General features: G+C 35.2%; 1 protein-coding gene and 1 long non-coding RNA gene across 2 annotated transcripts; one reads left to right on the top strand and one right to left on the bottom strand.

Annotated features, from left to right (window-relative positions):
• Positions 1 to 1488: 1488 nt before the first annotated feature.
• LOC127860721 (uncharacterized) lies at positions 1489 to 6792 on the bottom strand. Its single transcript, XM_052398989.1, has 4 exons — positions 6682 to 6792; positions 6196 to 6250; positions 2823 to 2990; positions 1489 to 2632 (listed from the first exon to the last, which is right to left on the bottom strand). Exons 1-4 carry the CDS (start codon positions 6694 to 6696, stop codon positions 2463 to 2465), a joined length of 408 nt encoding a protein of 135 aa, XP_052254949.1. The 5' UTR covers positions 6697 to 6792; the 3' UTR covers positions 1489 to 2462.
• A 6203-nt stretch (positions 6793 to 12995) lies between these two features.
• LOC127860724 (uncharacterized) lies at positions 12996 to 13519 on the top strand. The gene is made up of 2 exons (XR_008039900.1): positions 12996 to 13215; positions 13364 to 13519. It is a non-coding gene; the product is annotated as an uncharacterized LOC127860724 (long non-coding RNA).
• Positions 13520 to 14989: the final 1470 nt, after the last annotated feature.

Genomic DNA, 14989 nt, shown 5'->3' with positions numbered 1-14989 from the left:
TTATTTGTTAATAAAAAATAACGTATGATTTGGTATCTACTGTGAAATAACTTGAAGACGTTATCGCGCGATATAAACCATAAAGTGACAAATTTATTCACTTTCTTATAAGCTGATGTCCGATCCGCATAGGTAAACACGCAAGCCAAGTTAACGTACGCTTCAAAATATATGTCTTTCACATGACGTGCAGCTGTTGATATTTAAGCAGTTCAACTCATGTTAATAATTTTCGCACTGCCTCGATGTTACATAGTATGGTTTTTAGTTGTTTGCGTTAGCGGACAACTAATTTTAAGAGGGAGTTTTGCAGGTCAGTCTGCTCTTAACTACGCTAAGAACGATAACCACTGCATCTGGTGCATCCGCGCAAAGTTTTCTTCTCACAGAAATTTAATACTTCATTGTTTTTTAGGTGTATCTACTTTCTATCTTGTTTTCTTTGTGATCACAGTTTGTTATCATTTCCTAGCTGAAACCCGAGATTAGGTGTATCTGGCATTTGTTAGAAAAGCATTTTGTCCTGAACAAAGCCTGAATCTGAGATAACCGCGACAATTTTGTGTAAACTTAGGGAACATTTATTTTAGTGAATAATTGTGTCGTACATGTTGTAAAATTGTAAACTTGATTTTAATGAATATCAAATCATTATTTAATTTAAAAGAAGTTCAATTAAAACAATTTAAAACTCTAAGGTTTAAAATACAAAGTTCCATTATGATTTTATGAACAGAGATGTATATAATGTATTACGACAGGTTATGTTTTTGTCTTTCGTTTATATACCTTTTCGCATATGTAACGATACAGTAGTTGATGTATCATGTATTTATAATTTAAAAAAAAAGAAAGAAAAGGGTATGTCATGTATTGTAATGTAAGGGACACATATTGTAGTGTCTTGTTAAAGCATGCAGTCATGAGTTATTTGTTTTGAGGTTTATATCTGTGTGTATCTATGAGTAAAGTCGTTTGTGAGTTACCCCCCAACGAGTTCAGAGCAGACATGGCGAAAGACCTTCAAAATTTACAGGCCAGACTGGCCTACGAGGAGAAAAAATTTACAAGCCAGTTGTTAATTTCACAGGCCTCAATTTTAATTCTTTAATCCTGGAGGCACACTGTATAATAAATTCAAAAAGTAAATGTTAACATGTGTTTGATTTATGAAAGGGCAAAAATAGTGTGAACAGCCTGATTCGGAAAAATAAATTATGTAATTTTTTTCAGTTTGGGAAAAATATTAACACATATTAACATACATACATTATTGAGTTTTATTGATGTATTTAACACAGATTTATTAATGTATTAAATACTTTTACCTTTTATTATCTTCCGTTTCACTAACATGCCATTATGCCATAACAGTAAACTGTAAAGAGTGACAAACATAAATTTGAAAGGCGTGAGTTAATTTCAAACTTGCGATTATTTTTTTAAAATGAGTTGCGTCTTAAATTATGCAATAGCGAACAATTTCAGTGCCTTCAGCGCTTTGATTTAATGTCGCGAGCGAAACTGATTTCCTGAAATATTTTTGGTGGGCAAGTTTTAAGTGGGTCCATAGTTCTGGCAATAATTCGGGTCATTGTTTGGATCCAGAATTTCCACAGTTCAATGATTCCTTATTGCTTTTAGATTTGATGTTTCATTAATTATTGTGCTGGCCTGCGTTCTTGTGGTATTTTGTTGTTTATGATACATTCATTATAAAGTAAGTACGGTTCATTTGTCGCTGGGGGATGTGAGGCTGTGCATCATAATATTGACGAGAAATCAAATAATACGGACGTTCTTCCTAAACAGTATCGAATAGCTGAACTAACAATATATATTTATAATTTCTGTTTCACTTCCATCATATTGGCATACTCAATATTAAGGGCACCCTACATCGGCTAGCTTTTGTTTCAAATATACCGTGCTCGATAGACAGTTGGGTCTTAAGGACCGGTTGGTTTATTAGTATTTTCGTAGAATACCACAGCCCCCCCCCCCCCCACACACACACAAACAATAAATTGTTTATTGATACTTTATATACTAACTAACTCGACAACATAATTTAATTCTAAAAATAAATGTTTTACACATTTATCTGGATCAAAGAATATAAAATAATTATGCAATTCGCTTAAATGGATATACAGATTATTTTGGGGTTTTTCATATTTATTATAATTATTACAATTATAATTATTATGTGTATTATTATTAAAATAAACTGTAAACAGAAGTTATTATAATATAAAGAATCGAAGTGAATGGAAGCAAAGAAGTGAAACTCCAGTTGCTGGGGCAGTATTGCATTCTTATTATATACAATTTGTTTGTCCTTTATTTAAGGCAAGTGACCACTTGCCAAAACTGTAATGACGCAAATGTCGTGACTCTTCAGTGGTTTGTCAACGCGAAGCCAGTCTCAAATGCGACGTTGCGGCTGCAATTGGTGGCTTCTAGGGGCCGTTATGGAGGCAGCTGCAGCTCCGAGAACTAAGGGCCATTCCTGAGCGCTCGCAGTTTGCGCAGCAGACCGATATCCCATTGATGTTTCCGACGTAGCCTTTGTTGGGGTCGGCAAGGCAGGTGTCACATTGGTCCCCTTTCCAGCAGTCGCCTGTTATATCTGCATAAAATGTAAGTTTACATTAACGATTAATTAACGACAGAGACGTTGATATGTTGTTATCCGTGTTTGTTAACGATAAAGTTTATTTTATTTGTTTTGGTCTTACTACATATTCGCCATGTATTTAAACTTCTTAATACAATTTAGCAAGAGAAACAACAACAACAAAAACATAAAGTCATCGAACCTGCAGGATCATAGCACGTGCAGAATGCGCGTCCGTTGGGATCGTTCCCGGCGCGGCAGCTTTTGAGACACTTTGGCGAGCACACCTTCACCTGTCTGGTCCCAAGCCGTACCATCCAAAAGCGACCAGCCCCACACCCGTCGCATGCACTTCCAGTGACACAGTTGGCTGAAACACAAAATAAAGATTGATTGATTTATTGATTGGTGTTAAACTCATATTTTTACAAGGCATTAGTTCATATTAGTATGTGTATTCTTAAATGTCATTTATAACGAAACTATAATCAAGAGGAGAACCCATGGCTAACTTGCATTCTCGATAAAACTGACTTGTTAAAAATATTATTGTATTCATTTCTATTCATCAGCTTGTCAAATTTCATCACAAGGGAACGACTTATTCCAAATTATTCATAAGATCAAAGAAAACAAATATGAACTTGTAGATAATTTAAAAAAGAATCATTCCAAAGAGATTCTTTCGAGGGACCCCTTAATCGTACCGCTATCGATTTGAGCACTATGCTATATGCTTAAAATGATTTTTGTCATGGATATGCGATTTACGTGTTGACAGCTATTTTTACAAAAACAGCATAAACACTCCTGAAGCGTTCCAAGCTTAAGTGTTTCAATGGCTAAATAGAATCTATTTATTAATTTTCCTGATGATTTCTAGCTTACAAAACGGTATCTGGTGCGTACTCCATTCTATTTTAATATTTGCAATAATATTTTGAAAATTACCAACTGGTCCCATTCAAATAAGTAGCCAATATTTCCCATTTCAACAATTTGTTACTTTGCGATTTGTATCAAAAACAATATTATAACCGAGATATTCCGAACTTAATCATAAATTACAACAACATCCGTGCTAATGCGAAAATATTCAGGGGAAATAACCACTGTAAGGAGTTTGCGTTATAGAATCAAACGTAGTGAGCTCTCTTTGAAGATTCTTCAAAATAACCTCCGAGCTGCATTGAATATATACTAGTGCAAGGCCTTATATTTTGTGTCCACTTATATTAAACAAGAAATCTCTTTAAAAAGACAATCGGAGTTAAAATTATTACGTAGACAGAGTGCATGATCAACGGGGTTCACATGGGTTTGCACACGGGCTTGACAGAATGTAAACACACCGTTAAGAACTTAATTTTGCAAATATCTCAAGTTATTGAAATACATTTTCAAAAATCTTAAGCGCATTAAAGACAGTTTTTCGTGCAGTTTGTGCCGATATATTCAGATTTAAGAATAAATTATTAAATACGTCTGAAATCGGTGCCAAAATTTCACATTGCGTGTAGCATAACCGTGGAAATGATTGCGTTACACAACGAATTTTTAGCTAAGAGCACGGGCTTATTAAATAAAGTAATTCTTATGTATGAAGCGATAAGCAGCAAAAAAAAACAGCAAACAACAGCATAAAAAACGGCATAAAAAACTGTCCTGAAATCCTTAAACAATTGTTTTAAAAATTTATTTGAAGACAAACACCACATACCGGTGTGTTAACATCCATTAAAGTTCACTTGTGAACCCCACACAGTCACGTGATCCTGCACCTTGTATATGGTATTCTTCAAATAATTACAAGAGGACTAAGACAATCGCATGACTTCTCGGACAGCATACTATTAGCCGGGCTTGGGAAAACGGGGCTTAATGTATATGCTATAAATGTCGTCCTATATTTGCATGTGCAGTCCGTACAGGCTAATCAGGGACGATACTTAACGCCTAATCTGGATTTTTGTTTTGAAGATACTTCAGTTTAACGAAAATTCCATAATAGCGGAAAGTGTCGTTCCTTTTTTTGGCCTGTGCGGACTGCACAGGCTAATCTGGGACGACACTTTACGCACATGCGTTAAACCACGTTTTCCAACAGCGAGGCTCATTAAGTAAATGATAAAATGTATCACTAGTATTCAAACACCGTTAGCGTTTTCACGTAGCGCAAGTGATGAAATCGAAAACAATTTCGATGAGTATGAGACCTCTTTTACTTCATATTGCTCGCAAAAATGTTAAAACCTTTTATTATTTAGTAAGTCAATGGTAAACGGTGAAGTTGAAAGACAAGACAGGTGTTATTTTATTAAATTCTTAATAAATTGTAACCGAAATTTCAATTTATTAACAATAAGGTCACGTAATTTAAATGTCCCATCAATATAAACTCTTTTTATCACCGATTTATAAATAAGCACAACGTAACCGCGCGCTGTTTGTATAATATTTACTACCAGTACACTTGTAATTTAGTTACGTGATCTGAGACAGTCGGGGCGATGAAAGAATAAAAAAGCAAAACGAAACGAAACGTTTCGATATAATTAAATATTAAACATAAGCCCTATTAATTTTTCTATTAATATTTCGAATTATTATTAAGATAATACTAAAATTTACAACTTTATAGTATGTACTTGTCAGAAAACAACAGCTACTGTATTCTCGGCCTACTGACAGGAAATCATGAGATCACCGTGAAGATAATCTTATGATCGACTTTAACCCATTTATGCCTAGTGGACTCTCCCATCCTTCTAAATTGGATCAATTTATTTCCAAAATAAGGGGTGTCAAGTATATTTATTTCTATATTTAGAATATTTCATAAAGAAATTCATTTAAGCAAACAGCGCAGACCCAGATGAGACGCCGCATTATGCAATGTCCTTTTTTCAGGACGCTAGGCATAAATGGGTCAAACCAACTGTTCAGACCGTCATAAGTGTTGTACCGCGTACATAGGCCAAACATTATAATTTACTTATTTCATCTAGACCATCTGTCAAGACCGGCATTAGTGTTTGTGCCGCGTACATAGGCCAAACATAATAATTTACTTATTTCATTATGAAAAAGCACTAAACATTCTAAACACACCATACAAAGAGGAAAATTGCGCAAAATTACGTTCGGTTTTATTGTTAAAGTTATATATATGAGTTTTACTTTATTTTTTACCGCTTTATAACGTCTAATCCTCAAAAAGTCTGCAACCATTACTTGTAGACGTTAAACAATTGCTGTACGTATGCATTTCCTTAATTAAGAAAATTTGCACAATTTAAATTGGCGTTCAACATTCCCGCTGCATAATTATCGCAAAAATCTAGGTCAGAGTAAGCTTAGACGGCTTACCCAACAAAATGTTTAGTTAGGTCAGGCAATCTTTTTTTCTTAACTTTTATGTAAAGATGCATGAATTATTTACCATTGAAATGAGAATGTTCAATGGCAGACATCTTCCAAATTCCCGTGCAGCATAAGAATCAAATCCTTTTTTAAACATGATCAATAAGAAAACCCAAAAATAAATCACATCGACTAAATAAATATGTACTCACACGGTGCCCCTTTTACAAGAGCCAAAATGCTCAGCGCGGCAAACAAACACACACACTAAAAAAAAAGAACAAATTATTTCATAGTGATAATTTTATTTCATGTCAAGCTTAATTCAGAAATTTACAGAAAACAATATTTTCTAAGCTATTATTTTTTAATACATTTGAATATAAGGCAGCTGAAAGATTTTGATATTAAACCCGGAATGTCTTAATTCTTGCCGACGTCAACTGGCTTTTCATGCAACGTAACAGCCAAAGCTTTGTTTGCTTTGACCATAGAAATGCATTCATTTGCAATGAATTGCAAGACATGGTCGTACAATGCTATAGAAATACAATTATTCAGCGTTAAAAATAAAATAAAATCATAATATATCATTCTTATTATTGTATAAGTAATTATGAGGCTCCAATCATTCAACCAATATCATATATGGTATATACAGTAATATACGCATCAATTCAGTAATAAAATAAACTTACCAAGTATCTATTCATGATTTTCACAATGAAGTCAACGTGTAAAGACTTAGATATGAAACAGGCCAAGAAAATGTCCGGCTTATATATACTCCGTTTCACATGGAGTGTTGCGAAATGGGCGTACATGTGCAAATGGAGTGTTGCGAAATGGTCGTACGTGTGCAAATGGGTGTTGCGAAATGTGCGTACGTGTTTTATAAAAAAACAACATTAAGTTTTTAACAGGCACTCCCCAAATAAATTAAATTTCACCAGATATTCTTCCAATGAATTGGTTTTAATCAGGCATTGCCCTAATGATTTTTGTGCTGATTCGTTTATTTCGTAAGGCTACCACCGTAAGCAAACAGGTACCAATTTAATAGATGCAGGGGTGGCGAAATCTAAAAAAACTATACTTGTCCACGGACAACCATTTAGGAAATTTAACTTGGCCGTTGCTTAACTACACTTGTCCGTTAATGTTTATATAAATTATAAACGCATTTATTGATTAATGTTAAATAATGTGGAATATATCAAAATGAGTATGATTTGCTTGTTTTGTTTATCATTGTATTTCAATGGTACATTCATTATAGCAGTATATTATAAACAATATAAAGACTTTCTCAAACTTTAAATCTTGCGAAGCTAGTGTTATTAAAACATGTGCTGAACATCTGTACATTGTAATCTTAACAAATTAAACTAGTCCAATATGTGGACCTCATCAGACTGAGGCTCCGCTACTGGTAGCAATTTGATTAAATAAACTGGTAACCATTGAAAATCGGTTAGCAATGTTTCTTGAAAAGTTCTGGTGCGTTTACTTAGATCATATTTTTTATGATAATCTTTCTTAGTTTTTTGGGAGGTGGGCTGCTCAAAGCTTCGGGTTTCTGCTCCGTTGTTGAAGATAAAAAAAAAGTTTCATCTTTACCATTAAAGTCGTCTTAAATAACAAGGTAGACTGTGTTTTGATTATCTTAGATTGATACTTTTTATTTCCGTCTGATTGAAAAAATAAAGAAACCAGTCTGTACACTGTCTAACAGTCAGGCCGAATGTTGAAAATGCGGCATGCTCACGGTCTCATATAGAATAATGGAGATCACTGCGCAGGAAAGTGCACGTATTTTAGCTTGATTGCTCCGCAAATAGCACTGACAATGTAATCGCGTGTCAACATCCGGTTTTGTAAAACTTAATGACGGCTTTAATACAATGTATTTTTGTATACCTGGACGCGACTTTTAAAAAACTTGTTGTCCACGGACAACTTAATTGAAAAAAGTCAGTTGCCCAGACAAGCAAATGTACGACTCGGACAACTCGGACATTTGATTTCGCCACCCCTGAGATGGTATGCAAACTAGAAGTGCATTAAAAATTTACGTTTTGATTGAATTATGTTCACAATATCTAAGCTTTCATCACTGTATATGTTGCACTTGTTTTATACGATGTAATAATGGTCCCATTTTTTAGTTCAACAGTTGAAAACCTATTGACGCGAGCTTCATAACATTATGTTAATTGGTTTGACGTTAGCTTTATTTATTGTATTGTTTAGCCTAAAATGCACGTGAGCATTCTGAATGTATAGTGTGAATATAATTACTGTAATTACATACCAGGCGTTCTTTTTGCATGTGTACCTTGCCTGAAATAAAGGTTATTACATATTAATTAACCCATTTATGCGGCGTCTCATCTGGGTCTGCGCTGTTTGCGTAAATGAATTTCTTTATGAAATATTCTAAATATAGAAATAAATATACTTGACACCCCTTATTTTGGAAATAAATTGATCCAATTTAGAAGGATGGGAGAGTCCACTAGGCATAAATGGGTTAATAGATATAGTTTATTCCCGGAAGGTAAAATCAGGTTAAACAATTCCACCCTAACATGTATGCTATTTCACGATTATTTAAAGTTGCATTCAATCGCGTCTCTTGAACAGATAATAAAATCGCCAAAACTGCAACCGACAGTTATTTACATAAAAGTCTAAGTATTATGATCAGTTATTTAAGATTGCCTAAGCGAAAACACAATCTAACAGCATTCCACCGGAAGATAATTTAGAAACGCCACTTAATACTCTTAAATTGCGTAAACATGTTTACAAATAAACCACACGGTCGAGCGTACAGTGTATTGGTGCATTTAAGGTCACGGTTTGGTTGCTTTGTTCGAGCTGCACGTATATTGCAAGGACACTTGACTTATAAACTTATTCAGTCGGGAAGATACACCAGGATTTTAAATTAAAAAAAACACAAACACATTAAGCGATGAAAAACAACAACAAACAAAACAATGACTCTGTACGTAAATATCTTAAAAGCAGGGGAGTAATTTCACTTGGCTGATAGAACGTGCCTGCTTTAAGGGGGAGGCGGAAAACTACAACGGGCGAGGCATGGTTAGGGGTGATAACCCCAAAAAAGGGTTAGGGTAAGGGTTAGGGTTAGTGGTCGGGTTAGGGTTAGGGTTGGGTTTAGGCTAACCCAAACCCTAACCCGACCCCTAACACTAACCCTAACCCTAACCCTAACCCTCTAACCCCCCCCCCCTTGCGCAATACCATGCTATGCCTCGCCCGTTGTCGTTTCCCGCCTCCCGCTTTAAGGCAGATATAAACTCTCCGGTGGCAGCAGCAGCTTTAACGTCACGTGACCAGGGACGACGGTTACTTAACATTCAAATTGTATCTACCTATTTCATACTTAATTAGGTTCTAGTGGATTCATTGTTGTTTACAAAAAGAACATAGAATCACCATTTTATGTTGCATGCAAACGCCATATAATGGCGTAAAAGCTACAATCGTCTCCACCATTATCATGATATCATAATCATGTTCATCATAATTATCAAAATCAACAACACCATCATTAAGTGCATCACTGTCGTCATTTTTAAGACCTCTTTTCATCATTAATTATAAAAGCAGCAAAAGAAACATCATTTAAATCAACAGTAATAACAACAACAACAACACAAATAATTTGCACAAATGTATTTTGAATTTGTTAATGCGTGCACGTTACATTAAACACACACGAATTAAAAAGCCTTAACAATTCTATCAACGATCCAGTGTTACGGTGACCGGCTTGCGACCGGTAGGTCAAGGATGCAATCCTCACTGTGTGAGCGTTCTTTAGATCTCACCCAAGGACAGCAAGTACTAGTTCTACCCAACAAGCTGACTCGAGAGCGTTTCAATAAGCCTTAAGCTTTCGATGCAATTGAGCGAAATCAAATAGGTTCAAACTTAACTAATGTGACTTCTAGAGTGTTAACAACGTTTTACTATAAGGAAAAATGACCCCTGGCGGTATGTTTCAACGAACCGGAAGCAATTTCGAACGTAGGTGAGATATTATTAGAAAAAATGTTCTGACCTAGTTTCATGAAGATTGAAATAGAATTTCTAGTGTGTTAACAATCTTTTTCTTTTATTTGACCTAGTGCCTTATGTTTGACCTCTCGTGACTTAAGTTCGAAAGCGGACAAATCTCCTGACCAATTTTCATGCAGATCAGACTGTAAATGTGGCCTCTTGCGTGATATGATAATAAGACAAATGTTGACGGACGATAGGCGATCACAAAATTTTCTCCATGAGCACGTTGTGGGCCATAAAAGGGGCCATAAATATTGAGGAGCACATCTTAACATGATGGGTATATTCGTAAAGATCTCACCACTTCTAGCACCAATACATTAGCGTTACCCACGACACTGTGACAGATGGATGGAAAAGGGCGAATCTATATATCCCCTCCTCTCCTAAAGTGGGGGAATTAAAATAACTTCATATACCCAAAATCACAGGTGGTTAGCGTGTGGCTATGATATTAATTAGTGAAAACATCATTTTGAATGATAAATAATCATATTATAACGAAAAATTAACTTTTCTGAAAAAAATATTTCACTATCAAATATATATATAACAAGGTATGCAACTCAAAATCAGCCCAAAACGGGGTGCATCGCTTTGAACAGCCATATCTTTATCAATTTTGCAGCGATTTTCACGATTTCGGTCTTATTCAACGCAGAAATGAATTTCCTTTCTGGAAATGTATATGTCTTGCAATATTTTTACAAATGCTGGGTCAACTTTTAAGAAATAACACGATACACAACACGCATGACCCAGTTGACAGTGATCATGCTTACTTTAAGACTGAAATCTTCACGGAGTAAAGGGCAACTTCCCTATAAAGTTCATGTAGTTCGATACCATAATTCAATAAAACGTATGAAAAAACATTATTACCGTTCTTGTCGTAACATTCTGCATCAAGACTAACTGTCCAGCGCCGTTTGAAACCTTTGTTTACATACATTTCAACTAACTGACATTTTAAACATACGAGTGATTTCATTGGTCCAATGCGGAGGTGTGTCTTTACAACTGGAGATTTCATTCATAAAGAATACATGATCACTGTCAACTGGGTCATGCGTGTTGTGTATCGTGTTATTTCTTAAAAGTTGACCCAGCATTTGTAAAAATATTGCAAGACATATACATTTCCAGAAAGGAAATTCATTTCTGCGTTGAATAAGACCGAGATCGTGAAAATCGCTGCAAAATTGATGAAGATATGGCTGTTCAAAGCGATGCACCCCGTTTTGGGCTGATTTTGAGTTGCATACCTTGTTATATATATATTTGATAGTGAAATTTTTTTTTCAGAAAAGTTATTTTTTTGTTATAATATGATTATTTATCATTCAAAATGATGTTTTCACTAATTAATAGCATAGCCACACGCTAACCACCTGTGCCCAAAATGGTGTGTTAAATGAAAAATGGCGAGAAATAGAAGTAAAACAATTGAGTAGATATTACTACAAATACTTTTTTCGGTGTGAGCAGAACATTTTGTCAAATATTGACGTCGTGTGCACATCAGCATGTAAATTGATTCAAACTGCTCTCATATATACACCGTACAAGGATCATATTGCCTTACGTTTCTTTGTTAATCGAGATAAATCTTGTCTTTTCTTGATGTACCTATAATAAGAAACCAGGAAGTTTTAAAGGGACATGTTCACAGATTGTCAAAACGACAGTTTTCAAACTTTTTGTCACAGATTCAAGAATAAAAGAACACTGTACAACATGTACACCCGGGAACGTTATAATACTTATGGCATTGACTCATACTGAAAATACTAGTTCGTGCTTGATTAATGATCATTTTGAATGGATGAAGTTCAAAACATGAATCGATTGGATGATTCAGAATGTTTCTGTTGTTCTCGTCAAATCTTGTAAAAACACGCGGATCACTGATAATTCAAGCTAATTAAACACAGTCGGGATTACAAGATTTTTATGGATATATACTTTAAGTCCTAAGGAAACTTGTTCGACCCCCGATAAGGGCAAACTTTTTTTATTTCAATTCCTTTTTTATAAAATTATATTATTGTTAGTATAATGGAGCTCTTAATGGTTCCGATGTTTAAATCTAACATTTCAAGGCATTTATTGATACACTTAATAAAACTTGAGTCTGTGAACAAATCGCTTTAAATAAAACAACACACAAATAAAACTGCAAACACTATCTCATCAAAATGGCAGCATATTCTTCATCAACAACAGAAAAAGGATCTGACTCAGAGCTTTCATTTTGGTGCTCAACATGCGAAGAAGGAGGCACTTGTATTGAGGCAGAATTCTACTGTGAAAAGTGTGTGAAATGTTTCTGTGGAAAATGTATTAAACCACGCAGTGAACAACTAATACTGCATATGGGAAAGGCGACATGGAATTCTGGCCAGTTCCAAAGGCCGTAACAGAGCTACTAGAGAAATGTGAGATACATGCTGATGAGAAATTCAGATTTTTCTATGAGTTGCATACTCAGTTGTGCTGTATTACATGCATCACCCAAAGTCATCGGTAGGTGGAGTCATTATTTGTAACATATGATAGTTAGTAATATGTATGTTTACATAGCATTTAAGCTAAAAACGATTTTTATTAATTAAAAAAAAAACAATATTCTTTGTTATATTGCTTTCATAAATATAATCATACATACATGTACTTATATCACGGTGCAATCATTTTTCGTTATGGTTTTCTCACAATTAAAGATTAATAATGTATTTGTTTTAAACATCAGCATAACAATACATTAATTTTCATTCAAAATTGTAAAATAAATAAATAAATGCTTGGCATGTGTTGTTAATATATCGCAAGTATATAACTGAGGTAATCTAGGTCAAACCTATTTTTAGTTTAGATGCAATATTTGTACGTTATTTGTCTTGAAATCATTTTTATGCCCCCCTTCGAAGAAGAGGGGGTATATTGCTTTGCTCATGTCGGTCTGTCGGTCTGTCGGTCGGTCGGTCTGTCTTTCGGTCGGTCCGTCCACCAGGTGGTTGTCAGACGATAACTCAAGAACGCTTGGGCCTAGGATCATGAAACTTCATAGGTACATTGACCATGACTCGCAGATGACCCCTATTGATTTTGAGGTCACTAGGTCAAAGGTCAAGGTCACGGTGACCCGAAATAGTAAAATGGTTTTTGAAAGATAACTCAAGAATGCATACGCCTAGGATCATGAAACTTCATGGGTAGATTGATCATGACTCGCAGATGACCCCTATTGATTTTGAGGTCACTAGGTCAATTTAGGTCAAGGTCACGGTGACCCGAAATAGTAAAATGGTTTCTGGATGATAACTCAAGAATGCATACGCCTAGGATCATGAAACTTCATGGGTAGATTGATCATAACTAGCAGATGACCCCTATAGATTTTGAGGTCACTAGGTCAAAGGTCAAGGTCACGGTGACCCGAAATAGTAAAATGGTTTTCGGATGATAACTCAAGAACGCATATGCCTAGGATCATGAAACTTCACAGGTAGATTGATCATGACTCGCAGATGACCCCTATTGATTTTGAGGTCACAAGGTCAAAGGTCAAGGTCACGGTGACCCGAATAGTAAAATGCTTTTTGGATGATAACTCAAGAACGCTTTTGCCTAGGATCATGACACTTCATAGGTACATTGATCGTGACACGCAGATGACCCCTATTGATTTTCAGGTCACTAGGTCAAAGGTCAAGGTCACAGTGACAAAAAACGTATTCACACAATGGCTGCCACTACAACGGACAGCCCATATGGGGGGCATGCATGTTTTACAAACAGCCCTTGTCTAAATATCCCTCTTTTTGTAGATTCATTAAGTAGTAGTTTATTAATAAATTGAACATAGGAACGTGTTTCCTCGGACAACTCTTATTATGGACAAACACCACAATGTGAACAAATCCAGAAAATTGCTCATATTTACCAAATTTTATTATTTTGAGGGTTTTGGATAGTGTCTGGTGTGAAGTTATGAAATTCGCCTCAACTATGTTCCTATCTGTTAATTGTCCGCATAACGACTTTTAAATGATGCACCTGCAGTTGTTACACTGGTCTTTTTATTATGAGTTTTCTGCGTTGACGTTTGTGCTTTTTTTATGTTAATCATTATTCATTTTAATATTGTCTACATTTTTGTCCTCGGTAATAGGTTTGCCACCCACAATTTTACTAAGTGTGCTTCTTGTTTGAGTAACGATTGGACAAATATTTAGTTCTTGGTTTTTTTGTTAAGGAAGTCCTCTCCTTTTTACAATGTGGTGTTTTCATCTGTGTAATTTTAAAAAAAAAACAACAGAAGATTGCGCATTATGCTCAGTAGAAAATACTTTGGATGGAATGGTTATATGTCACTATTCTTGAATGTCGATTGAAATTTGCTTAAAGTTTACGCTGATGTATTTTGTTACAATTTTCCGCCCTGTGACACGAATATTGTTGCAAAAGCAGAATTCCATGCGGTTTGAAACGGACAGCAACAACTTAAATTCAGTGGCTGAAAATATGGCTGCAGTTAGGAGGCAATAAAATTTGCATTGTGTTTTTCATTTCCGCCTAATGAAGCAAGGAAAGTGACACAAGTCATTTGTGTCCATCATACATTATAAGAACTTGCTCGTTTTTAAATCTCGCTGGCATGAAATTGAATTGTAATGTACTGTAGCAAATAGGCTGTTGAACCACCTAGTAGGCGAAACAGGTCCTTGTGCTCAAGCCCTGTTTATAAATCAACGTCCTTGTCCAGGGGAAACAAAGAATTGATTGTTGTCAAACAGTCTTAACACAACCGATGATATATTGTAGGGCATATTTTAAAAACAAAATGTAAGTCGGTCAACGTTCAACGTGTTCAACTCCGAACAATACGTTTATGCCGTGATTTAT

Source organism: Dreissena polymorpha, chromosome 15, assembly GCF_020536995.1.
Source record: "Dreissena polymorpha isolate Duluth1 chromosome 15, UMN_Dpol_1.0, whole genome shotgun sequence".
NCBI lineage: Eukaryota > Metazoa > Mollusca > Bivalvia > Myida > Dreissenidae > Dreissena > Dreissena polymorpha.
The sequence above is the reverse complement of the archived record's forward strand: the minus strand, read 5'-3'. Positions and strand labels throughout refer to the sequence as shown.

What these genes read in the sequence shown, in the direction of transcription:
- LOC127860721 (XM_052398989.1), bottom strand. An exon ending in TCTTGTAAAAGGGGCACCGT is followed by an intron (nt 2,991 to 6,195) that starts GTGAGTACATAT and finishes TTTGTGTTTCAG; the next exon opens with CCAACTGTGTCACTGGAAGT. An exon ending in CACGTGCTATGATCCTGCAG is followed by an intron (nt 2,633 to 2,822) that starts GTTCGATGACTT and finishes CATTTTATGCAG; the next exon opens with ATATAACAGGCGACTGCTGG.